The sequence below is a fragment of the Nicotiana attenuata genome, unplaced genomic scaffold (genome assembly GCF_001879085.1).
Source record: "Nicotiana attenuata strain UT unplaced genomic scaffold, NIATTr2, whole genome shotgun sequence".
NCBI classification, from domain to species: Eukaryota; Viridiplantae; Streptophyta; class Magnoliopsida; order Solanales; family Solanaceae; genus Nicotiana; species Nicotiana attenuata.
Window position 1 is genome coordinate 1 of NW_017675882.1, and position 27,026 is coordinate 27,026.

The window sequence follows — 27,026 nt, forward strand, 5'->3', positions numbered from 1 at the left end:
GGGATTTAGTGTGTTATTGTGTTCCCTTGCCGGGATTTCTTTCACTAATTGTTTACTCCCTTGCCCCTTATTTTCGACTGTTGCCTGGGCGAGGATTATAATATAAATATATGGATCGGGTTGCGCGCCGCAACAATGATAAATGATATATGTGGATCGGGTTGCACGCCGCAACAATACTAAATGATATGGATCGGGTTGCATGTCGCAACAGTGATGAATATGGATCGGGTTGCACGCCGCAACGGTGATGATTGAGGATCGGGTTGCGCGCCGCAACAAGTTATAGCTTAAGTGTGTTTATTCCGGATTGAAGTTTCTGTTGGCTGTTATAACCTTAGAATTTAGACTCCTTGTTTATAACTGTTGCCTCCCCACAGCATGCTTCCCCCTCCCTTATAAACTGCTTATTTCCTGTTATTTTTCTGCAATATATTTCGTAACTGCACAGGTTTATCTGGTAGTCTGGTCTAGCCTCGTCACTACTTCGCCGAGGTTAGGCTAGGCACTTACCAGCACATGGGGTCGGTTGTGCTGATGCTACACTCTGTGCATCTTTTTGCACAGATCACAGTGCCGTAGTAGTAGCTTTTGGACAGCAGTAGAGGATTCGGGAGCTGACTTCAGTCCAGGGACATTCGAGGTAGCCTTGCTGACGTCCGCAGGCCCGGAGTCCCTTTCTATTTTATTCAGTTTGTTATCATTTGTACCGAAGCAGACAGTTTTATGTTTCATTCGAACCTTGTATTTAGTATTTCTCTAGACGTTCGTGAGTATCGTGACACCAGTCTTGGGTAGAGGATTTTGTTAAACTTCCGCATTTCTTTCAGTTAAATATATTTGAGACTTCCGCTTTATTATTAAATGCTTCATTGTTTCTAATATTGACGATGTTTGCTAAAAGAGGTAATTGATAATTTGCTTGCCTAGCTCCTACTAGTAGGCGCCATCACGACCCCTGAGGGTGGAAAATCCGGGTCATGACACCTTTGAGGTAAAAATCCTAGATTTGTGCTTATGACCCAGGCCCAATGACCCAGGTCAGACTTGCTCGATGAGCCTAAGACTTGGGCTTGTTTTTAAGTGCAGCCCAGTTTACAATTACATACAATCCTAAACATGCTGATTACTAAAGGCAAATCTACTGTTGAAAGTCTATTAATAATTAAACTTAAATTAAAAAATTAACAGTCCACTTACAAAATCGTCAGTCCAAAACTTTATACAAGAAAAGATTTCAAACTAATGAACATTATCCTACCAGTCCTTTACAACTGTTATCTGATAAGAAAGAAAGAACAACTAAAAAAAACTACAAGGAGAATGTCCTCTAGCCTCGAACTCCTACTATCATACTCTTCACAGCCGAAGTACCAGCTTGCAAAAGATCAACTACAGAGCTGCTTCTTGCAAGCTGGCTGTTTAAACACCACAAATGAAGCTTCTTACTGTCCAAACCAACCCTATTATACTAAGGATTTCATGAATCTGACCATGTGAAGAGGTCAGATCCACTGAATTGCCCTTAATTATACCAACTTAATGCATTGGTCAGACTTAAACATAAATACACAATGCAAGGAACAATTATGATTCATGGGTTTAACCATGTTAAAGGTTAAACTCATGAACCAATGTAGGTTTCAAGCCCAAAATCATGGCATGCTGCCTTGTAAATACTAGAATGGGCTCAGAGACAAGGAAAAAGGAAGTTCAATCCATGAATCTGACCATGTAAGGGTTAGGCTCAATGGACAAACATGATGTCAAGGAGTGGAACCTGAATCAGGTTTTAATTAGTGCACAAAGAAAACAGAAATACATATATGGCATAAGATGTTTAGTAACTAGGTCTAACAAAGAAACTAATCATTAGGACATAAGCTATAGGTAAAGAGAACTCATGTATTCTTAGAGAAGGAATAGCTTTAAAACCACTGCAGTTTCAGTATATAAAACTTAACAAACATACATAAACAGTGTCAAACAAAAGCAACTCATATTCATCTTATGTTTCAATTACATGGTAGTCAAACAGGGAAAGAATCACATGTGCCTTGACACAACAATTAAATAACAACTGAAATGAGGGTCAGACTGTTGGAAGAGGTTCAGGAGCAGAAAACAGCAACAGTAAACAAACAGCTTCAGCAAGACCAAAGAAACCCTAGAATCTCAAGACCAGAATACTACTTGAAAACCAAAAAGCCCAACAAAAACCTAAGAAAGTTCTTCTCTTCAACTCATTTTCAGTTTGTTAACAGAAGGGGAGGTTTCTTTTTTTTTTTTGAAGTTCTTCTAAGATTTTCTTTTAGTATGAAATTCAGAGAAGAGAGAAATTTTTTTCTGCAGAGAATGGTGCTGAGTGTCTGTGTGTGTAAATCAGAATGAGATAACCTACCTATATATAGGTTGCCTAGGGGAGGGTATCTTTTAGGCATATTCCTTATCCTAGGGAATGATAGTACTATCATTTTTTACAGCCCTTGGTACAGCTGTCCTATAATTCAGCATCTTTCCCTAACAGCTAGGACAGCTGTACATTTCTAGGATATTTCTGATTTTCAGCTTAAGTAGAAAACCCTTTTTACCCCTTAGGCTATTACTTATTTCAGGTTCTATCCTAAACTCTTTTAAATTCAACTAAACCCCTAAGATTCCATTGATTTCCAAATCAAGCTAAACAAAATCAGAAAGCATCAAGAAACCAAATTAATGATGAAACAAAACTTGTTGATTTAATTCTATCTTAAAACTAACCAATTGATAAATTGCTTATTTAATTAACTCTAAAGGACACTAAAACCAAACTAAACTGATAACAGAAACCTAATTAAATCTAATTCATGCTTTCATCAATTAGACAACAAATAGAAACATGAAGAAGAAGAGAGCAAACAAACAGTTTATACTTCTAATATTAGCCCTAATTAATCTAAAGCAATAAAAATTAAACTACCATATTCAACATGCTTCAATTGACATACGAAACCAATTCATAATAAACCCTAGAGTAACATGTAATCAAACCAAACTAAAAGCTATTTGAGAGATCCATTCAAAACATGAATGAAACTGCTAATTATCCTATAAGCTAGGTTGACTCTGAACTAAACTAAATTAGCAGACTAAATGAAATTTTGAACAAACAAAAACAAACTGATGCATCCTAGCACAAAATTGCTAACTAAACACGTCCAAAGAACAATCAAATTGAAAATCAAGCTATGAAGACTACTGACTTGGCAAGAAAAAGAAAGAAAGAAGAGAAGAAGTGGAGGGGTAAAAGTGACTGATGCCTTACCATGGGGACTGGAAGAAACAAATAACAGAAGCCTTTGGTGGTGTCACGACCCAAAACCCACTACGGGTCGTGATGGCGCCGGACACCTCTGTCAGGCAAGCCAACTAAATTATCAATTAAATTCTCTCTTAATACCTTTGGAAAATCTAGGATTTTTCCTTCTATTTTTTTTCATAAATCAAACAATCTCTGCTTCAATTCAAATTAAGAAATAACTATTAGTACACATCTTTCGAAAACCATCCCAGAACCCGGTGTCACAAGTGCATGAGCATCTATTAATAAGGAAAATAAAATACAACATCTGTCCGAAATACAGTGGACAGAGAATAAATATAAAAATGCTGAAAGGAACTACACTAGCTGCGGGTCGCCTCGAACAATGCAGCTCACCTAGTCCTAGAGTCATCCGCGCTGCTACGCCCAGTAGGCCACTCGAGTTACTTATACCTGTGCAACAAAATGCACAGAAGTGTAGTATGAGTACGTAATCAACATGTACTCAGCAAGTATCCCGTCTAATCTCGAAGAAGTAGAGACGAGATGGTCAACTTTGACACTTACTAGAGGTCCAATGATAATATACTAAATGTACAAGGAAATCAGGGATTTTATATGGCAGTTCTAACTTACAAGGCCGGAAGACAGGCAAAACACCTTCAACAATTAATAAAGGATTTTAAAGGTTTACTCTTCTTTATCTTATCAATTTACATCAAGCCATGAAAGGCAATATCATCACTTAAAATTTCTCACGCATCAATATACATAAATATCATGCGCAAATCATGCCAAGGCGACGGCCCGATCCAACAGAAATAAAATGTGCACTTGCCGAGGGTCGACGACGCGCCTATAGATGCATCTATTACCCCGCTCGCGAAATAATCTGCGACGCGGTCAACATAAAATAAACACATACCCTGCTCGCGAATCGTACATGCGACGCAGGTACACAGAGAGATACATGCTCAATCAATCAAGTAAGAACTTATCAGGGAATATTTATCAAAATATATCAAATTCTCTTTTAACAAAATTTAAGAAGTAAAGTTTAATCCCTTTAGAAATTCATTTACAAATTCCATGTGATTTAAGCAATTCAGGCTATCATAGGGTTTACAAATAATCCAAGTATTCATGATTTTGGGCCCTAGCTACCCAGACAATAGCATAATAGTAGCTATGAACGGACTCTCGTCACCTCGTGCGTACGTAGCCCCCCGCAAGTAGGAGCACTTAATCAATTATATTCACCTATGGGGACAATTCCCTCTTACAAGGTTAGAAAGGAGACTCACCCCGCTCCGAAGATCCATAACCGGCATTCCACGCCCTTCCGAAGACTCTAATTGATGCACCACGCTCCAAAACTAGCCAACGGTTACGCAAATCCATTAATATATGCTTAATTATTCATTACAATCTAATTTATAGAAATTCCTAACTCCGATCGAAAAGTTGACCAAAACGCCCTCGGGTCCACGTGCCCGGAATCCAAAATTTTTCGAAGATAAAGATTACCCATGACCTTAGGAACTCAAATATATAATTTACTCCTAATTCCATGCTCAAATTCGTGGTAAAAATTCTCATTTATCAAGTTTTAGGTTTTCTTCCAAGAATCCCAATTTTTCCACAATTCTCATGTCTAATTCCATGATATAATCTTGTACTTAACTTGGAAATGAGTAGGAGTAACTTACCTTAACATAGCTGACGAAAATCCCTCTCTTGAAGCTCCCCAAAATCGCCCAAGCCATGAAAAATGGAGGAGAAATGAACTCAACCCCGACTTTAAACCACCATTCTGCCCCAGCTCTTTTCGCACCTGTGGTCCTTTGACCGCTTCTGCGGTTCCGCAGGTGCGGCCGCTCTACTGCATCTGCGGTTTCCCCAGGCCTTTCCTTTTCCGCTTCTGCGACACAACTTCCGCAGATGCGGTCCCGCTTCTGCGGATCTTTGACCGCATCTGCGGTCCTCCCTAGACCGCCCATTCTCGCTTCTGCGATTCTCTCTTCCGCAGATGCGGTCCCGCTTCTGCGGAACCTTGACCGCATCTGCGGTCACGAGCCTTAGACCAAATTTCGCACCTGCGCCTTCCTAGCTGCTTCTGCGGCGCCGCACCTGCGGCTCCCTTTCCGCAGGTGCGGTTATGACAGCAACCAGACCCTTCAACCTTCTTCAAAATTCCATTTTTGATCCGTTAACCACCCGGAATCCACCCGAGGCCCCCGGGACCCTAACCAATCACACCAACCAGTCCCAAAACACATTACGGACTTGCTCGAGGCCTCAAATCACATCAAACAACGCTAAAATCATGAATCAACCCCCAATCCAAGCTTTATGAACTTTAGAACTTCCAACTTCTACTTTCGATGCTTAAACCTATCAAATCGCGTCCGATTGACCTCAAATTTTGCACACAAGTCATATTTGACATTACGGACCTACTGCAACTTTCGGAATCGGATTCCGACTCCTATATCAAAAAGTCCACTTTCGGTCAAACTTCTTAAGAACCTTCAAATTTCTATCTTTAGCCAAATGGCTCCAAGATGACCTACGGACCTCCGAATTCACTTCCGATCGCGCTTCCAACTCCAGAATCACCATACAGAGCTATTCACAGTCTTGGAATCCCAAACAGACATTGATAACACTGAAATGCACTTCAAGCCAAACTTATGAAATTTCTTCTAAAATGCTAACTCCCACAATAGGCGCCAAAACGCTCCCGGGTTATCCAAAACCCGAACCGAGCATACGCCCAAGTCCGAAATCATCATACAAACCTGCTGGAACCTTCGGATCCCGATTCCGAGGTCGTTTGCTCAAAATTCCCATCCTAGTTCATTCTTTCAACTTTAGGCTCCTAAAATAGAAATTCTCTTCCCAAATCAACTCCGGATTTCTCGAAACTCAATTTCGACCGTGCGTGCAAGTCATAATGCCTGAAATGAAGCTGCTCATGGCCTCAAACCGCTGAACGACGCGCTAGGACTCAAAACGACCGGTCCGGTCGTTACATTCTCTCCCACTTAAACATACGTTCATCCTCGAACTGCTGAGAACTGCACTGGAGTTGTCCGAAATCGCTGTTCAACTTCTCATGCACCTTTCCGTGCTACCACGGCTCAGTTGAGCACATTAGATCGATCCATTCTAAAGATATCCTCTTTTATTCAAGCAGATACGCCTTAAAGCCCAATTCCAACACCCGAAATTCTCTGCCAAGCCTGTTTCCAACATAGGATCACCATATTATGACCCAAATAATGATATTTACTCCTTAATATATTCCATACAGTCAGATTACACTGATCCTGAATCCAATGATCTCATCTTACCCAGTACGAACTGCTCAGGCAATAAGCCACCCCGAACATAATCAAGTCACATATGATGCCGCAATGTGCCAATAGGCTACCAATTCGAACACGATACAATGAAAACGAACTTTGGAAAGGAAATGCAATTACCCCGCTCGCGAATCATACATGCGACGCGGGCAACATACTACACCGACACCCCGCTCGCGAATCATACATGCGACGCGGGCCCACAGCTAATACGAGCTATCCTCAGAAAATAGAAAATGAAGCACATAAAACTGATATAGGTAACTGTGCTCAACATCACATTGTTGCGTTGTACCACCCGATTCAAATATCATAGACCTTGCCTAAGGAGATTGCACACCGAGCGAAATTTGCTCATTACAACCATAATACCGAATATCGGTCATAAGCATGCTAAGCGCCTAATACCATCCCTGAGGGAACATATACCGTCATAAGCTACAAAACTCAAGCACAACTGAGGTGCGATATACAATCTGAATCTCAAGAGCCATCTTGCTCATAATACAACATTTCTACACGGATCCTCAACACATAAGCAATTTCTCGAGCCGTCTCACAATTCGCACGGCGCAACGCATCACTTCATGAAATATCTGCCAATGAAATAACACCCTGACTACTCCTACATAAGGAGCGCATCACTGAAATGAACATAACTGGCCTGACATAGAGCCCAAATTCACATTTAAATCCATCCACCGACCTCAAGTCGGTCCCGATCATATCAAACTAAGCCAATAACCTTTCAAAGGTCCATACTAGTTTCCCTCTTCTCATAACACACAAGGACAACCATCATAACCGGAGAAATCCTCCACGGTCCACAACTTAATAGACTGAGTGCCCTCCAGGCATGTATTCTCAATTTAACGATATCATCACAGTTCTTCATACTTGGTCTAGATCCTTAATCAATCAAGTGGCTACGTGCCACATTTATGCAATCTTCCGGTGGGACACACTCCCACAATCTACCATAGCAATTAACTGGGTCTTACCTCCAACCCACCGACCGCACTAACGCTGAAAGGCGGTCAAGAATCATTAACCATGATACAAGCCCTCTTTACAAAACACCAATCCCAGGTGACGCTGAAGACAATGCCAACTTACTTTAAACACCGAAGCTCCCTTCCTGCTCATCCGAGCTTGTGACATCTTTGTCCACACCGAACTGCAGCTTTGATTCTCATTTCAAATTCCATACTACCCGCTGCACCTGACATATCCATGAACAGTAGGACACGATCCTTCATCATAATTCCAGAATTGCTAATAGATTAATACTTCATCACATCAAAGCTTTTCACTGAACTCACTTTAGGGAAACCATAGCAGCACACAAGTGAATACCCATAACCGTAGAATATGCAAGTATCTAAGTAGTGGTCTAAGCCACCATAGCCCATCCGGAACTTGCTTCCTCATAACAAATCATAACATAAGAATGTTTCTGAATAATATCGATAACGGCGGCTGACAAGCCTCATACGCACCGCCACAACTTACTCGCATAATTCGACCACGCTGAAGAAACTGATCGCCAACACTAATATGCCAAATTCAACTATGGACAATCAAACTACCTTCTTCCAATTGATCCTTGATTGCCTTAGGGATAATACTCATTTTATCCAACATATAACATACTCCATCTGCACTCATCTTGAGTGACCTCGAATCACGAGACCATGCTGGCTCAAATCCCATGAACTGTCTCATATCTCTCAAATGCTATACCGCAAGCCAAAACATCACAGAACGTCCTGAGTCTCCATTCGTAAGCTTCTGCAAAAGCTTGATTCTCAACTACACCTATAGGCTCGAAATCATTAGGTATCATACTTTATCTTTTGAATTTCACTAGGACCGCNAATACATAGCATACTCCATCTGCACTTATTCCGAGTGACCTTGAATCACGAGACTATGCCGTCTCAAACCCCACGAATTATTCCGTACCTCCCAAATGCCACACTGCAAGCCAAAGCATCACAGAACATTTTGCGCCTCTTCTCATAGGCCGCTAACAAGATTGATTCTTTACCCGTAATTTTACGCTCGAAATCATTAGGCATCACACCTCATCTTGTGAATTTACCACGACCGTTGTTGAGAGCCACCCGCTCTGACTTGGCCCCGAATATACTCGACTCCATGAGTCTTCCATCACATGAATACCCCCTTGGCGAAGAACCCACCGAATCACTTCCCTTGGAACCCGCATCTATACAAAGCAAAATCCTGATTCTTTTCCCAAGTCTGAACATGGGCCAATAAGGCTAACAATAGCCCACCTTTAATAATTCATTTCCCAGATTACCACTTATGGTCTCTTCCTCGCAGCTGAAATGGCCCATCGATATACTAATAACCAGAAACCTCGCAAGTAGTTAACTCTACAACCCCAACATAAGCGGTGGGACTCTCCCACTTAGCTTGAAGCCGTTATTTCAAACTCTGGAATTCACCAAGATTCCCTAGCTTTCATCGACATAACCTTGCACGATCAACCGCATAAATTCTCAGATTCTCTCCGCAAAACCCCATTCTTTCATACTCTGATTCACCCGCTACATTCGCACGACCGATCTCCTTGCTACATAACCGATAAAATTCTTCGCAGAATCCTCGCCAACCATGCGACTGCTAACCTGCTCACTTGGGTAACCCACCTATGGAAGGCTCTCCCTGGCATCTTCCAACACTGCCGCACGGGGTGCAATCACTACGACATCAATGACCCTTCCTGAGTCTGAGCTCACTCCTCAGCTGCACAGGTCCATTTACCCATCGTGGACATCATTTAATTGTGCGGCAACATCCTTCCGATTTAAATTTATGCTGCGTCCTTCTTCATTTAAACGGCTCCTTTCCGTTATATTAAATCTCCTGCCGCACCAGAATCCCTACTTCAAATTAGATCCGTAGACCCCCAATAGCCAAGCGCCACTATTCTCAAATCGCTCCGAACTCTTCTTAAGGCGCGTAGTCATCTTATCACCAAGCCCCCTTTGCAGCTCCGCCACTCTCCCACTTTGGGCAAACTCACTTCTTTAATCAACTATCAACCTGCGCTTCTTATATCCGACCTCTTAGAAGTTTTAAAACTCCGCCTGACACTTCCCACATGTCTTTCTCATCTTTTGCTGCTCAGTTGTTGCCTTAATAAAATGTATTCTCATAGAACTTGAATCCACAATTTGTTACTAACTCCAAGCTTTTCCGAAGGTCATCTTTCTCGAACCGACAACATTTGAAATACTGATTCAATCCTAAACCACCGCACCCTGCGATATCTGATAGTTGTACCTCTGATATTATTTCACAATATCTTGCCCCAAGGGCGAATTATAGAAGATCATAATACCGATAAACTTAATACGTCCAATTAGGACAACAACACCCCAATATAGAAGAGAACCCCACCACGTTTGCAATTACCAAGTCTCATTACTTCCACCAGTCCGCATCCGACCATCCTTAGTCCGATTACCTTCCCCCCCTGCCGGGAATAAAATACTGAATCTCTTGATTATGCACTGAGTAAACCTCCCTCGAAGTCATTCACTGCCCCGTAACGTGGGCAACACCCTACCATCATATCACTACCGCAGAATAGTCATTCATAAGCATCGCGGCAATTTGTGCCCAGCCTCAAGCCCTTAAAAGTACCGCTACTAGGCTGAAACAATAAAATATTCTTCCATAAGGCAATGACAACTGTCTGATCAGCCATACCGGTAGAAACATCCCGTATCACATCTGTAGTACCATTACGGTTCTTCAATTTCGATTTATGACAAGCGTTTCGCGTCGCATAAGATTAAGTAGGAAAGAAAACAAAGGCATAAGCCTCGCATGAAATCGAATCGCACGATAAGGAATAAAGAAGGGAGGTACTCCTAACAATCCTGCAGCCTCCCGAGGATAAGTACAGACGTCTCCGTACCGATCCACGAGACTCTACCAAACTTGCTCATGACTCGTGAGACCCTAGGAACCTAGTGCTCTGATACCATGTTGTCACGACCCAAAAAAAAATCCACTACGGGTCGTGATGGCGCCGGACACCGCTGTCAGACAAGCCAACAAAATTATCAATTGAATTCTCCTTTTAATTATATAGAAATCTAGGATTTTTCCTTCCAATTTTCATAAATAAAGAGGTCATTACTTCAATTCAAATAAATAAATAAAAGTGAACAGTTGATACAATTCTTTCGAAGAACCGACCCAGAACCCGGTGTCACAAGTGCATGAGCATCTATTGATAAGGAAAATAAAATACAACATCTGCCCGAAATGCAGTGGACAGGGAATAAATATAAAACGCTGAAAGGAACTACACTAGCTGCGGGTCGCCTCGAACAATGCAGCTCACCTAGTCCCAGAGTCATCCGCGCCGCTACGCCCAGTAAGCCACTAAAGTTACTTATACCTGTGCAACAAAAATGCACAGAAGTGTAGTATGAGTACGTAATCAACGTGTACTCAGCAAGTATCCCGTCTAATCTCGAAGAAGTATAGACGAGATGGTAAACTTTGACACTCACTAATGGTCCGATAATAATATACTAAATGTGTGAGGAAATCAAGGATTTTATAAGGTAGTACTAACTCACAAAGCTGGAAAACAAGCAATACACCTTCAACAAATAACAAAGGATTTTCAAGGTTTACATTTCTTTGTCTTATCAATTTACATCAAGCCATGAAGGGCAATATCATCATTTAAGATTTCACGTGCATCAATATAGATAGAAATATCATGCGCAAATCATGCTGAGGCGACAGCCTGGTCCAACAAAAAAGAAATATGCACTTACCGAGGGTCGATGGCGCGCCTATAGATGCATCTATTACCCCGCTCGCGAAATAATCTGCGACGTGGTCAACATAAAATAAACACATAACCTGCTCGCGAATCATACATGCGACGCAGGTACACAGAGAGATACATGCTCAATCAATCAAGTAAGAACTTATCAGGGAATATTTATCAAAATATATCAAATTCTCCTTTAACAAATTTTAAGAAGTAAAGTTTAATCCCTTTAGAAATCATTTACAAATTCCATGTGATTTAAGCAATTCAAGCTACCATAGGGCTTACAAATAATCCAAGTATAACATGCTTTTGGGTCCTAACTACCCGGACAATAGCATAATAGTAGCTACGCACGGACTCTCGACCTCGTGCGTACGTAGCCCCCATAAATAGGAGAACATAACCAATTAACTCGCCTATGGGGATAATTCCCTCTTACAAGGTTAGAAAGGAGACTCACATCGCTCCGAAGATCCAAATCCGGCATTCCACGCCCTTCCGAAGACTCTAACTGATGCACCCCGCTCCAAAACTAGCCAATGGTTACGCAATTCTATTAATATATGCTCAATTATTCTATACAATCTAATTTATAGAAATTCCTAACTCCGATCGAAAAGTTGACCAAAACGCCCTCGGGCCCACGTGCCCGAAATTCAAAATTTTTCGAAGATAAAGATTACCCATGACCTTAGGAACTCAAATATATAATTTTTACTAAATTCCATACTCCAATTCGTGGTCAAAATCCAAGATTGCTAATTTTCTAGGTTTTCCACCAAAACCTCAAATTATACTAATTTCAATGCTCAAATCCCTACATAGTTGATGTATTTAACTCAAAATAGGTGGGGATAGCTTACCTTAACATTGATGACGAAAATCCCCTCTTGAAGCTCCCCAAAAATTGCCCAAGCCTTTAAAATTGTGAGAAAAATAGCCAATTCCCGATTTTTAAACATCCTACTGCCTCCAGGTATTTCCACTTCTGCGGAAGCAATACCGCATCAGCGGTCCCGCTTTTGCGGACAATCCGCCGCTTCTGCGGCTTCCCCTGACCTAGCCCTTTTCCGCAGATGCGGTCCCGCTTCTGCGGAACTCTGACCGCATCTGCGGTCCTCCCTAGGCTTCCCATTCTCGCCTCTGCGATCCACCATCCGCAGATGCGGTCCCGCTACTGCGGAACCTTGACCGCATCTGCGGTCCACGAGCCTTCGACCATAACCCGCTTCTGCGGCTCCCTTTCCGCTTCTGCGGCTACCCAACCGCAGAAGCGAAAACACCAGCAACCAGATGCCTTCTGCTCTCTTCCAAATTACGATTTCGATCCGTTAACCATCCTGAATCCACCCGAGGCCCCTGGGACCTCAACCAAACCTACCAACCAATCCCAAAACACGTTACGGACTTGCTCGAGGCCTTCAATCACATCAAACAATGCTAAAATCACGAATCAACCCCCCAATCCAAACTTAATGAACTTCAAAATTTCAAACTTCTATTTCCGATGGTTAAACCTATCAAATCACGTCCGATTGACCTCAAATTTTGCGCACAAGTCATATTTGGCATTACGGACCTACTCCAACTTTCGGAATCGAATTCCGACCCCGATATAAAAAAGTCCACCTCCGGTCAAACTTCTCAAAAAAACCTTCAAATTTCTATCTTTAGCCAAATGGCTCCAAAATGACGCACGGACCTCCGAATTCACTTCCGATCGCGCTCCCAACTCCAGAATCACCATACGGAGCTATTTACAGTCTCGGAATCCCAAACAGTCATCGATAACACTGAAATGCACTTCAAGCCAAACTTATAAAATTTCTTCTAAAATGCTAACTTCCACAATAGGCGCCAAAACGCTCCCGGGTTATCCAAAACCCGATCCGGGCATGCGCCCAAGTCCGAAATTATCATACGAACCTGCTGGAACCTTCAGATCCTGATTCCGAGATCGTTTACTTAAAAATCCAATCTTAGTTCATTCTTTCAATTTTAAGCTTCTGAAATGAGAATTCTCTTTCCAAATCAGCTCTGAACTTCCCGGAACTTAATTCCGACCACGTGTACAAGTCATAGCACCTGAAATGAAGCTGCTCATGGCCTCAGGCTGCTGAACGGAGCGCTAGAACTCAAAACGACCGGTCGGATCGTTACACGTTGTATCTCTTAACCTTTGAATTCTATTAAAAGATTTGTTCTACATCAGCATTATGTTATGCTATCAACTTCTATAGCAAATTATAAATTCCAAGTTTCCAACCTATAATAGGTTTCTTTTACAACGACTCGAAGCAAGTATAAAGATTAATTTAGTTGCAACATATCACCTATATGTCATCTAACAATCACCTCGATCTGAAGAGGCTTCGCCTCACCGTGTGGAGCAAGGCAACTCCCAAGAGAGGTGAGGCTCTTGAAAACTTGACTACTTAAAATTTGAATTGATCAATGATTTGATCTACTGGTGCAATTTTATGGTCTGCAGCCCAGGATGAAAGACCAGCCTTGATTTTTTGAATGGTAACTGCTAATTGATGTTTATTTATGATATATTTTATTTAAATGCAAAGAATATCGGTATTCGAAACTCAGTTCGCTGAACTGTTCGACGAGGCCGCCTCTGAATTAGTAAGTGAGGTTTTGAGCTGAATTTGTGTACATCTATACCTCTTGAAGCATATTCAAATGAATTAGTACATCTATAACTGTTCTGGTCTCTAACCTTTGTTTATCAGGATGCTTTTTACTAGTTTAGTTCTCTTAAGGCACTCTTCTATTCAACTCTAAACTATTGGATATTTAGGGATCTTAGTCTTATGAGATGCATCTTTCAATATCAATGCTAACTAATACAGTTCATGTGTAGTATGTTGTTGCAGCTATAGTTTCCTATTTTTCAATTACATGGTTCTCCTTGTTTGATCATAAGATGTATGCTTATGAACTCAAGTAATTGATGATGTGTTTTAGAAATGGCTTCCATGAGCAATATGCGTCTTCATGGTTACAGCTTGCGATCTAGTTGACAAGTTATACTTTTAACAAATGGTCAGATTTACCTAAGTCATACTTCAATTGCTGCCTTGATCAAATTATAAAGGTATAAGCTCTATTTTCTTATTGTTGTAACTCTGTTTTATGTCGTTAGACTGTATATTTGCGTGTAATAAATTAGCTAACAGAAGTTTTATTCCTGTAGCCACGATTCTGTTTTAAGACAACTGAGTTAAATGCACGAGCATATGTTTATAGTTCTATTAGAAAGAAGTGGAGTTCAGGAAGGCAAAGGTTGTGGTATGAGTTCAATAACCCACTTAAGACCAAAGCAGAGATTATGGATAATGTTCCATCAGGGATTCCACGGGATCAATGGACTTCTTATGTTGCTTACCGTTTTAATGAAAAGACAATGGTATTTATTTGAATGCTTCAATTAGTATGTGTAATTATATACTTTTTTATTTGTATATTTGAGTTATGTGTATTTTTATAAGGAAATGAGTAAAAGAAATGCTGAAATTCGGAAGAAACAAACTGTTGCACACACTGGTGGTTCCAAACCAAACTCCAGAAGAAGAGCTGAAATGGTGATAAATATTAATTCAATATGTTTTACTTTAATTAAACTTGCAAACTGTTCCTATTTAGTCAAGTTATTCTGACTTGATTTTTCATTTATAGATGGCTGAATCTGGACAAAACCCTGGACGAGCGCAACTCTATCTTGCTACTCATAAGAAGGAAGATGAGTCATATGTCAATGAAGCAGCAAGAGAAATATGTGTAAGTTTCTACTTGTTAAAAGCTTCATCCGAACATCAAGTTAATAAGATTTTAGCCACCTATTAGTGCACTTCTTGATCAGTTGACATTGCCCTTTCCGTCTTTCAACTGATTGTTAAACTGTTTCAAGTGGCTTCTCACCTTCATCAGCTTTCTTTACTTCTTCAGTTATCACTTGGGATGGTTCCTCTGCATTCATCTTCTCTTCGTTATCAGCTTTCTTTACTTCTTCAGTTATCACTTGGGATGTTTTGTTGAGATACAAGCAAGAAAAAATGGAATTTGGAAGTGCTTCACCTATGCTTACCATTTTGTCAACATTGGCAATGCTTAATCTGTTTTGCTTTGTGGGGTTAGTGAAGGAACTGATCATAACAAGAGAAGTGGGATTGACATATGCATTTGAAACTATGGCTTTGCAAATTTTGTTGTGTTGGTTTCTGGTTTTGATTAACTTGCCTTTATACAATGGTCTCTTCTTTAATGACGATAAATAACTAGAGGGAAGAATGTTTAGAAGCTGGAATATAATTTTATGGGACATCAATTGCATGGCTGATCAAATTCTGTTTGATGAGCATACTGTTTGCTTCAATAGTTATAAAAAGTGTTTAGAAGTTTCAAATGGCATTAGATCTTGAATTTTTACACTGTTTTGGCTATTCTCCTTCCTTTTATAGCAGATTTTGTATCCATTTCCTGAACAAAAGAACCTTATAGGTTTGTTTAGTTTGGCTTAAAATGGGATTGTAATGCCTAGTTAGTAGGTATGGAAATGGACTAGGAGAGAGGTTAATGAGGGAAGTGTCCAGGGTTTCAATAACACTAGTCTTACTTTTGGATAGAGTATCCTTATGTTGTCATATACATTATCCTTATGTTGTCAATTACTAATTGAAGTTATGACAATGAATTTTTTGTATCTTATATTTAGGAAACAATTGAGCTAGTTGTAAGTCAAAGCGCCACAGATGAGTCTGAAGTTTCACCAAATGATGTCGTTGGTAAGGTGCTAGGAAAAGAGCATTCTGGAAGGGTAAGGTGCTTGGGGTTAGGAGCTATCCCGAGTAAAGTTTTTAGACAAACAAGACGTCGTTTTGGAGGTATAAATTCTTCCAGTTGTGATAATGGTTCATGTTCGTCCAAATGCGAAGAGAAGTACAATCAGATTGTAAATGCTCACAATCAAAGCCAAGAGAAGTACAATCAGATTGTAAATGCTCACAATCAAAGCCAAGAGAACTATGCTCAAATGATGACTGCACACCTCCAAATGATGAATGCTTTCAAGACATATATGATTATGAAAGAAGGGACAATGCCTGAACAGTTTGCTGGGATTTTCGTTTCTCCTCCTCCGGCAGCGGTAAATAAAATCTAGCTATATGTAGTTTTTTAATTTGAAAAACTAAAGAAAAAAAACTTTAAAATTAGACTTTTTATTTCTTTTGTCAGCCAAGTGATGCAGCTAGCGGATCAATTTCACCTATGGGCGTAAGAGGATCATCTAGTGATAGTAATCTTAATGAAAATCATTGAATTTCTTTGCAAATGTAATAGATGATTAAGTATGATACTTTACTTGAATGGTTGAACTAGATATTTTGTGTTTAAGTTTAGCTTTTGAGATTAATGACAATACTATCTGCTTATGATTCTATAATATGTGGATGTTACTTAACATTTATGCATCTTTAGTATTATGTTAATGCCTCTTAATTTTTTTTAATATAATTAAAATATTGCATTAGAAAAACAGGTATCCCCACAATTGCCCCCCCAAAAAAAAAGGTCTTCATGGAATATGGGAGGTTACAACTGCCATTAAATAAACAAATTGAGGGGGTTAAAGCTGCTGCGAAAATAGATTTCACATATTTCGAAAATATATTGCGGAGGTTGAAACCGCCGCAAGATGATTATTTTGCGGCGGTTTCAACCTCCGCAATATATTTTTTACAAGTTGCGCATTGATTAAAATTATAATTTGTGGGGGTTAAACCGCCGGAAAATAACCTCCGTTAAATGGTTACAACGGGCTTTAAAAAACTGCCACAAAATGATTGCGGCGAACCTTACAGCTGGGGTTTTGAAGACCGCCGCGATATCAAATAACGGGGGTCGCTGACCGCCGCAAAACGTGAAAATACCCTCCGCAAATAGGCTATATTTTTGTAGTGTATTAATAATAAATCCAGCAAATTTGGAATAAGGAAATAAACACAGGTTATAAAAGAAATTGGAACACACAAAAGGCTACACGTAATTGAAAAAAGAGAAGGCTTGTAGTGATGATTACTAATCATTAGCAATCATGAAAGAGCAAAGTATTTGTTGGTGTTTTCGGATGATATAGGAAGTGTGTATTTATAGTTGTAGAATTGTGTAAGAAGATGACAAGTGTTCATCTACTTGTCAAAAACATTCCATGCAAAGAGATAAGTGTTATGTCTCCTCTACCACTTGTTTATGGCTTTGCCATTTGACCATATATCTTCATGCAAAATGCCACATGGTAGATATTCATGACCACTTGTAAAATTAAAAGAACACATGGCTATTTAAATTTTTTTAAATACTCCCACAATAACTACGTTTATGTTGTTCATGTTCAGAAGAGTTTAAATGTCTCAATTGTGCCTGCTGATCTTGTTTGTTGTACGAGAGGAGAGAGGAGAGAAAAAAGGAAAAAGGATGTAATTAAATCCTTTGATTGAAGGCACAAATAATGGATTGGAAGCCTTTTAAGGTGGATTGTATACATTTTGTAATTAAAATGTGTTTAGGTCGGGTAAATACCAAAACATGGACATTTTTTGTAATAAGGTTTCAAATAGTATATAGGAATGAAAAAATCCTAAAAATATATATACGAGGCTTATAACAACAACAACAATAACATATCCAATATATTCTCATAATGTGGGATTTGAAAAGAGTAATGTATACTATGTAGAGGTAGAGAGGTTGTGTCAAATGGACCTATTAATTTAATTTTATGCCCGATGAATAGTTTACAATGGTAGAGGTTGTGAGGTAGTTGCTATGATAAAGCGTGATAACTATTAAGTAGTGGTTATATATGGAGATTAATATGTGATGCAGAAAACAGCATGCTTTTTAATCTTAACTCAAAATTATGCTTTATGTAATTTGCTCGCGCGTATGGTAGCAGATCAATTTTTACCAATAATTCCCAAAAAATAATTGAAGAAGAAACCACTTAAAAAGAAATTTCCTTTTAATGAGCTTTTAACACAAATTACAAAAAGGATAATGGCATTCCCAGCTGCTTTTTATTTTCACTTTTTAAATTACCCTGTTTAATGACAACATAAGAGCTGTTAAAACTCTTATAACAAATATGGAGATTCGAGATTCTGAATTTGTTATCAACAAAAAAATGCAGAGACCAGGTTGACTTTGTACAGTAATCGCTGAGCAATTTAACTTTGTACGTAAAGTATGGAGCAGAATGCAGGCTCGGCCATGAGTATCAGTGGTTTGTTTTACATTAAAACAGCAAATTAAAACAACAGAAGAGCAGGTATATATTCAACAACTGCAACTTTCGTATATATTGAAAAAATAAGAAGATAACAGGTAAAAGACAACATTAATGCTAGACTGCTATGAAAAGATAAAGCAAGATTTACTATAACCATACCCTACTTTAAACTTAAATAGAACAAATATAGTAAATTATCCAGCTAGAGTTGTGCACGCGAAGAAGCATGATACAACTTAGAAGATACAAAAGTAGATGTAGAGTAACAGTGATACTAAAACAATTTTATTGAATATAGGGATATAATTGATGGAGATATTCCAGAAATACTGAAAAAATTTCAAATTAATTAAATTGAAATCAAGATGAATTGAAGCTTTTAATTTGATACTCCTATTAGGGTTTTGGACGAAATGAGAAAATGACAAGAAAGGGTACAAGGAGAGGAGCAGGGAATGAACACAAGAATGGCGAAAGTGGTGATCAGGTCAGATGTGCTTTTGTTCCCAGAACAGTGTCGGGTGAAGTACAAGAAGAATTCAGGAGGAGAAAGGGAACTTATAAGGGGAGAAGAAAATGCAACAAAAAAAAAAGAGAGGAGAAAACTGAAATATTGGTTTTAAAAAAAAAAGGGAAAAAATAAAACGGAAGAAGGACTCTATATTTTTAACTCGCGCGATGCCCGGATAATTTGATAGGATATAAAATTATAATTTAATATATTATATTATTTTAATAAATATTAGTTGTTATGTTATTATTCAATGTATGGTACAGAATATAATAAAATCTATACAAAATCAAAGGATACACATTATATAGTAGTCAAATAAATTATTTGTTCCTTATTTATTCTTTATCATTATTAAATTAGCAAGTATCCGGTCCACAATAAGTGACCGATTTGCGTTTGGCACGCCCATTAAGAAAATACTAAATTCTATACAAAAATACCTAGTATGACTAAACTACCCTCAATTATATATTTAATGTGGGAGTAAGAAAACCTTTTAGGTATATGTACATAAGGGTAATTTTGTAAAACAAATTGAATTCTTTTTTGATTATATAAATGGACACTTATTTTGGACCAAAATAAAAAAGCAAATTGGTCACTTATTGTGTAACGGAGGGATAACTATACGTTTACTAATATGACTTTTTATTAACTTGTCACTTGGCTTAATATCTTGATACCGCTTCTCTTCTAAAATAGTACAGATATATATACATATTTTCTTACTGTGGAAATATTTTTTTAAAAATTTATGTTATGCTGTTCAAAATTCATCAATTGTCTAAACTTAGCAATAATTTCTTGAATGTAATTTATTTTTTATTTTATTTATAAATTAATTTAAATATAAATATCATAAAATTATATTTATCCTACTTCTTGGTACATTCTTTTCTACTATAATATTTGATTAGTTTTCTCATTTTGTATTTTACTAAAGTTTAAATAATGTAATATTCTTTTACTGAAATATAATTTTGAATTCATCAAAAGTATAAAGAGATAAACCTTTTATAAAAATCATGACATAAGAGATTAAAAAAGACATTTCTTAATTTCAATATTGTAAAAAGTCATGAAGACTTATTCCCTTTTATTATTTTGGAGCATATAATTAATTAGATAAGACAAACAATTAGGCAAACAACAACCAAGAAATTTCCAAGATATCATAAAAACCCTATCGATAATTTTAGTAATTATTAATTTGGGTATATATATAATATGCTTATCTTATATATAATATATATCCTAATAGTATCTTTATATTTTTGTATTTTTTATTATGAAATTAAGAGTTTTATATATATATATATATATATATATATATATATATATATATATATATATATATATTCTTTTAATATTCTTCATTTATGAATATTTATTTGTTATGGTTTAGTTATGTGTATATGCGTGACCTTTCTCATCATAATTCCAATTATAAATCTTAAATTTTTAAGATTTTCCAAAAATTTATCTTTTATTTCTTTCTTTTTTTGTTCCTTGTTATCTAATTGTATTATCTATTACTTAATATTATTAAATTGACATATAAATTTTTAATAAATTATCAGTTTAATATAATACAATAATAATTTTGTATTACTCTTAAAATTTTGACTTGACTTTATCATGTATGACTTTCTCAAATTATTTCTAAAAGTAAAAATCAAGTAAATGTGTTCCGTCATTGATTGGATCAAATTTCCCAGTTTCTAATAGTTGCCTTTTCTTTTTTCTTCTAATTGCCTTTTCTTTTTTCTTTTGTTTTCTTCCATTTATTTTTTTCCTTTCTTAAGAACATATAGATTTGTTTTTTTTTCTACTTACATTTTAAAATCTCATAACTTAAGTATATCATTTGTAATAGCATTCACACAATAAAATCAAAGAAATACTACTACAGAATAGTTTTGTTATATTTTATGTATTTAATACTAATTACTAAGTTATGAACATAACAATATCAGATGGCAAGAGAATGGCAAGTTATCTAAGATTGTTATTGTCAAAGTTTTCCATATACTCTATTAAAAGGAACAAAATTGAAATAAGATCCAATTTGTATTTTTTCTGTCTTACTTTTCATTTTTTATCTCATCTCTGATACCCACAAGTCAGCAAGAGTCCGTGAGGAGTAGGCCCATGTGAAGAATGTGAAGACTAGCCATTTGAAAAGTAGTTATGTTAGTTGGAATATTCAAAAAGGAGTTAGTGGCGGGAAAATTAGTTAATTTCGTTTTAGGTGTTATCTTGCATAGCTTTTGAATTTCAGTAGCTCATTTGAATTTCAGTAGCTCATTGAGCATTAGATAGTTGTAATAATTCATTACCAACTTTTATCACTGAAATTTGAAATTCTCTCTCAACTCTAATTCTTTCTAAATTTCTGCTCATTTCTCTCTTGTTCTCTCTTCTTCTTCTATTTTCTGTTCTTCTTAACTCATCTTCCGTGATTGATAGCGTGATACCAATAATTTGGTATCAATTGGTATCAGAGCTTAGCCATGGGACCTCGTAAAGCTGTTGATCCTACGAGCTTGGAATGGCAGGAACAATATGAAGATCTAGCTGCCCAGCAGTTAGATTTGGGCGCTAGATCTGCGTGCGATCCTCGATCAGAAAAAAGACGAGTTGCGAGCTGATTTGGATCAAAGACATGCTGAATTGTTACATGTGGTTCAATCACTCAAAAACTCGATTGATGGATTACAGTTACACCATCAGTCAAGAGACAATAGCTCCTCCTCTAAGAACCGTGATAATGTGCAGACAGGTCAGGGCATATTAGGTCCTAATCCATATCATGTTGCTAACACTCGTAGTCATAACTTGCTATTTCCTAGATTCAATGGTGAAAACTTAAAAAATTGGTTGTATAGAATTGAGCAATACTTTGCAGTTGACAATACGACTGCTAATCAGAAGGTACATATAGTGTCTATGCATTTGGATGATGATGCCCTAGCCTGGCATCAGTCATATTTGAAATGCAGAGATGTGCTTACTCATCCTCCCTGGGACGAGTATATTGGTGCACTGATTGAAACGTTTAGCGAGGATATAATGATCCGATGCTAGAATTGAAGCAACTCAAGCAGACTGGTTCAGTGAAGGAGTTTCAATTTGCTTTTGCAAGGCTATTAGCCCAGTGTGATCTAACTGTGAGCCAAGCTATATCCTGTTTCCTTGGTGGATTGAAAGAGGAATTAGTAAATTCTGTTAAGATGCATGAGCCTCAGACATTATCCAAAACGTATCGTTTAGCTAGGTTAGCTGAGGCCACCTTAGCAGCCAACGCTAGAGCCTTGAGGAGCCATACTGCTTCTGTGACATCTTCTCATCTCAAAAAGTCCACTTATGAGCCACCAGCCTTCAAACACAATCCTACCCCTAGTTCCTCAACTCCTCGATTAGCTTTACCACCTCCACCTACTGTAAATGTGGCTAGAAATAGGAGGACTATTTCCCCTGCAGAAATGCAGGCTAGGAGGGCACAGGGTCTTTGGTATATCTGTGATAACAAGTACACTGCTGGTCATAAATGTAACTTGCCTAAGCAGATGTTTGTGATGGAGGTAGAAACTGTAGAAGAGGAGTGTGATGAAACCAAGCAACAACAATCTGAGGAGGGCCTTCCTAAGGAGGAGTGGACAGCTGGTGGAAGTGATACCCCTATGATATCCTTGTGTGCCTTAGATGGCTTACAAGGAGCCCAAACTATTCATGTCACTGGATATAGTGAAAAGAGGCCTATTCAAATCTTACTTGATGGGGGTAGTACTCATAATTTCATTGATGAGGGGGCTGCCAAGAGGTTAGGGTGCCAGATATATCCCACCAAGGTGAATCAGGTGAGTCTTGGCAATAACACCTTGGAAACAACGTCTGGAGTTGTTAAGGGATTTGAATGGATGTTGCAGGGTACCACATTCTCTTCTGATTTGCTTGTCTTCACTGTTGTCAAATATGACTTGGTTTTGGGAGCACTATGGATGAAAACACTTGGGCCAATTACTATGGATTACTCAGAACTTACCATGGCTTTCAATTATCAAGGGAAACATCACTTGCTGAAGGGAGTATCTGAGGATTGTAAGGTTTCTAGTCCAAAATCCTTGAACAGATTAAAGGGAGCTGATGTACAGTTCTTTATGCTGCAGGTGAGGGAAAGTGACCCGGGCTCAATTACTACTATACAGTGTCAAGCCTTGTATGTGCCTACAGCTGATAGAACTGCTCTTATTGATCAGCTATTGCATCAGTACCATATGATCTTTGCTGAACCTACTTCTCTACCTCCACAAAGGGGAGCCTTTGATCATAGGATAACTCTACAGCCTGGTTCAAAACCTGTAAATGTTAGACCATACAGGTATTCCTCTATTAAAAAAGATATCATTGAACAGTTGGTTAATGAAATGCTGCAGCAGGGGGTCATCCAATATAGCAACAGTCCTTTCTCTTCCCCTGTAGTTCTTGTTGGTAAGAAAGATGGCTCTTGGAGATTATGTGTAGACTATAGGGAGCTGAATCAGTGTACAGTCAAAGACAAATTTCCTATACCTCTCATAGATGATCTGTTAGATGAATTGGTTGGAGCTATAATTTTTTGTAAGATTGATCTCAGGTCTGGTTACCATCAAATTAGGATGTTGCCTGAGGATGTTGCCAAAACTGCCTTCAAAACACATTCTGGGCACTATGAATATTTAGTGATGCCCTTTGGCCTAACTAATGCTCCCTCCACCTTCCAATGCCTTATGAATCACCTATTTCAGAAGTTCCTCAGGAAATTTGTCCTAGTATTCTTCGATGACATATTGATCTATAGTAATAATTTGCATGATCATGTGGGGCATTTGAAGCAGGTTTTTGCTACTATGGTCTCCCACAATCTTTTGGCCAAAAAATCTAAGTGTGCATTTGGAGTTGCAAGGGTGGAATACCTAGGACACTTTATCACTGCTGATGGGGTCTCTACTGACCCTAGGAAAATTGAAGCAGTCCAGCAATGGCCAATACCCAGGACTGTTAAACAGTTGAGGGTTTTCTTGGGTTTGGCTGGGTATTATAGGAAGTTCATCAAGGGTTATGGTATTATTAGTAGGCCACTCACAAACCTACTCAGAAAAGATGGCTTTGTGTGGAATGCTAAAGCTGCTGAATCCTTTGCAGCATTAAAAGTGGCCCTCACTTCTGCTCCTGTGTTGGCATTGCCCAATTATGCTATTCCATTTGTGGTTGAGACAGATGCTTGTGGTACAGGTATTGGGGCTGTTCTTATGCAACATGATCATCCTATAGCTTTCATTAGTAAGGGCTTAGCTCCTAGGCACATGGCTTTATCGGTGTATGAGAAGGAGTTGTTAGCTTTGGTGTTTGCAGTTACTAAATGGTCTCACTACCTTTTGGGCCATCATTTCATTGTGAAGACTGATCAGAAGGCTCTTAAGTACTTATTAGAGCAGAAGCTGCACACTGATTTGCACATTAGGTGGTTGGCCAAATTACTTCCCTTTGACTTTGAGATCCAGTACAAGAAAGGCAAGGAAAATGTGGCTGCTGATTCCTTGTCCAGAGTGACAGGTGCTGAGTTAATGTCTCTCATGGTTTCTTCTGTGCAGACTGATCTTTGTAAGGAAATACACAATAGTTGGGTTCAAGATCCTGAGTTAAGTCAACTTATTAATTCCTTGCAGGCTTCACCCAAGAAGCACTTTACTGGGATAAACAATCAACTTAGGAGAAAGGGTAAGTTGATGGTTGGAAATGATATGGAACTCAGGACTAAGCTACTGCAGTTATGGCATTCTTCTACGTCTGGTGGGCATTCTGGTGTGGATGCCACTACTAGGAAAGTGATGGCCTATTTTTATTGGAAGGGCATCAGAAATGATGTCCTCAATTTTGTGCGCAATTGTTCTGCTTGTCAAAGGAACAAATATGACACTTCTGCTTCTGCTGGTTTGCTGCAGCCCCTCCCTCTTCCTATAGTTCCTTGGACAGATATCAACATGGACTTCATTGAGGGATTGCCCACATCTAAAGGAAAATCTGTTATTTGGGTCATAGTTGATAGATTGACCAAGTATGGTCATTTCATTGCCTTGGCTCACCCCTATACTGCTCAGTCCTTGGTGCCTATTTTCCTGGACCATATTTTCAAACTACATGGCTTTCCTGCTACTATCACCAGTGATCGTGACCCTATCTTTATTAGTTCTTTTTGGAAAGAATTCCTTTCTGCCCAAGGTGTTCATCTCCATACCTCTACAGCTTATCACCCACAGACTGATGGCGAAACTGAGGTTCTCAATCGATGTTTGGAGACTTATCTCCGCTGTTTTTGCTCTGATTCACCAGCTGATTGGTGTGCCTTCTTGCCTTTAGCTGAATGGTGGTATAACTCCTCCCACCATTCTGTTATTCAAACATCACCATTTGAACTTCTTTATGGTTATCCTCCCCCTCTCCATCTCCCTTATCTTCCTGGTGACTCTCCTTCCACTGATATTGATAGCATTTTTCTCCTCCGCGACTTTAAACTGCAGCTTGCTAAGCATCATTTGGTACGTGCTCAGCAGCGTATGCAAGATCAAGCCAATGCCCATCGCACTGATAGACAATTTACAGTTGGTGACTGGTTTTTGTGAAGCTGCAGCCTTATAAACAATCCACCCTCTCCCTTTCTCCTTATCACAAGCTTACTTCTCGCTATTTTGGCCCCTACCCTATTGTCGAGCGAGTTGGAGCAGTTGCTTACAGACTGCTGCTACCACCTGAGGTCCAAATTCACCCCACATTCCATATTTCCCAACTTAAATTCTGTCCTACTCTCCCTTCTGAAATTATCCACCCCCCTATCCTTGATCCTTCTAGCCCTTTATGCCCTGCACCTGAAGTTATACTTGCTCGACGATTAATCAAAAGGGGTAACAAAGTTGTGGCCCAATGCTTGGTTAAATGGCATGGTTTGGACGATGCTGCTGCTACATGGGTGTTTCACCAAAGAAATAATATTTTGGATAAAACTAGAATTTGAGATGAAAAATCGGGTTAATGATAATCAAGAGACCAAAAATAATAATAATAGGCTTTCTGAGAATAATAATAAAGCAGTAAACAAAGTTTTTTATTTCAGTATGATGTCAATGATGCCCTTTTCCCAATACAACTTCCTCCTTTTATAGTTGATTCTAGGTAAAGGAATAAAACCTAAGCTTTAATGAGACAATTATGGACAATAAATGACATTAAATGAGCCGTTACACAATCATTCCTATTAAATACCAATTTTCTAACGTATCAGGTATTTAATACTGAATTTGGACTCCTTTTTGTCTTTAGATTCATGTCTTCAATGCCTTTCGACCCACTGGCTTTAAATGACTTTGAATTGGTACGAGACTCGTGTCTAAACTGCTTCTCGTGCCTATTTCACTTCTTCTTCCCGTACCTGTCGTTTCCCGTACCTTTTGCCCAATTGTTACGCTTTGACCACTTGTCCAGTCCACGTGTCACACCACGTCATCTTCAATATAAATTCAACTTTTTTCCCAATACAGATAGTCCCCCCACTTTTCATTTATTTATCAATTAAATAATTGGGAAGTGGACCTTCGTAAAAAAGGAATTTTTGCCATAATCAATGCGTATGACAATATTGTCGTCTCAATTGTCTTTTCCATTTAATGTTTTGTCCA

At 38.5% G+C, this 27,026-nt stretch overlaps 1 protein-coding gene and 1 long non-coding RNA gene across 2 annotated transcripts; both read left to right on the forward strand.

The window, feature by feature from the left end:
* The first annotated feature begins 14,902 nt into the window (after positions 1-14,902).
* LOC109220548 lies at positions 14,903-15,250 on the forward strand. Its single transcript, XR_002067111.1, has 3 exons — positions 14,903-14,921; positions 15,004-15,096; positions 15,191-15,250. It is a non-coding gene; the product is annotated as an uncharacterized LOC109220548 (long non-coding RNA).
* Positions 15,251-15,269: 19 nt separating this feature from the next.
* LOC109220546 lies at positions 15,270-25,976 on the forward strand. Its single transcript, XM_019385009.1, has 7 exons — positions 15,270-15,292; positions 15,423-15,735; positions 16,227-16,658; positions 19,201-19,287; positions 21,819-21,953; positions 22,036-22,248; positions 22,377-25,976. Exons 1-7 carry the CDS (start codon positions 15,270-15,272, stop codon positions 25,974-25,976), a joined length of 4,803 nt encoding a protein of 1,600 aa, XP_019240554.1.
* Positions 25,977-27,026: the final 1,050 nt, after the last annotated feature.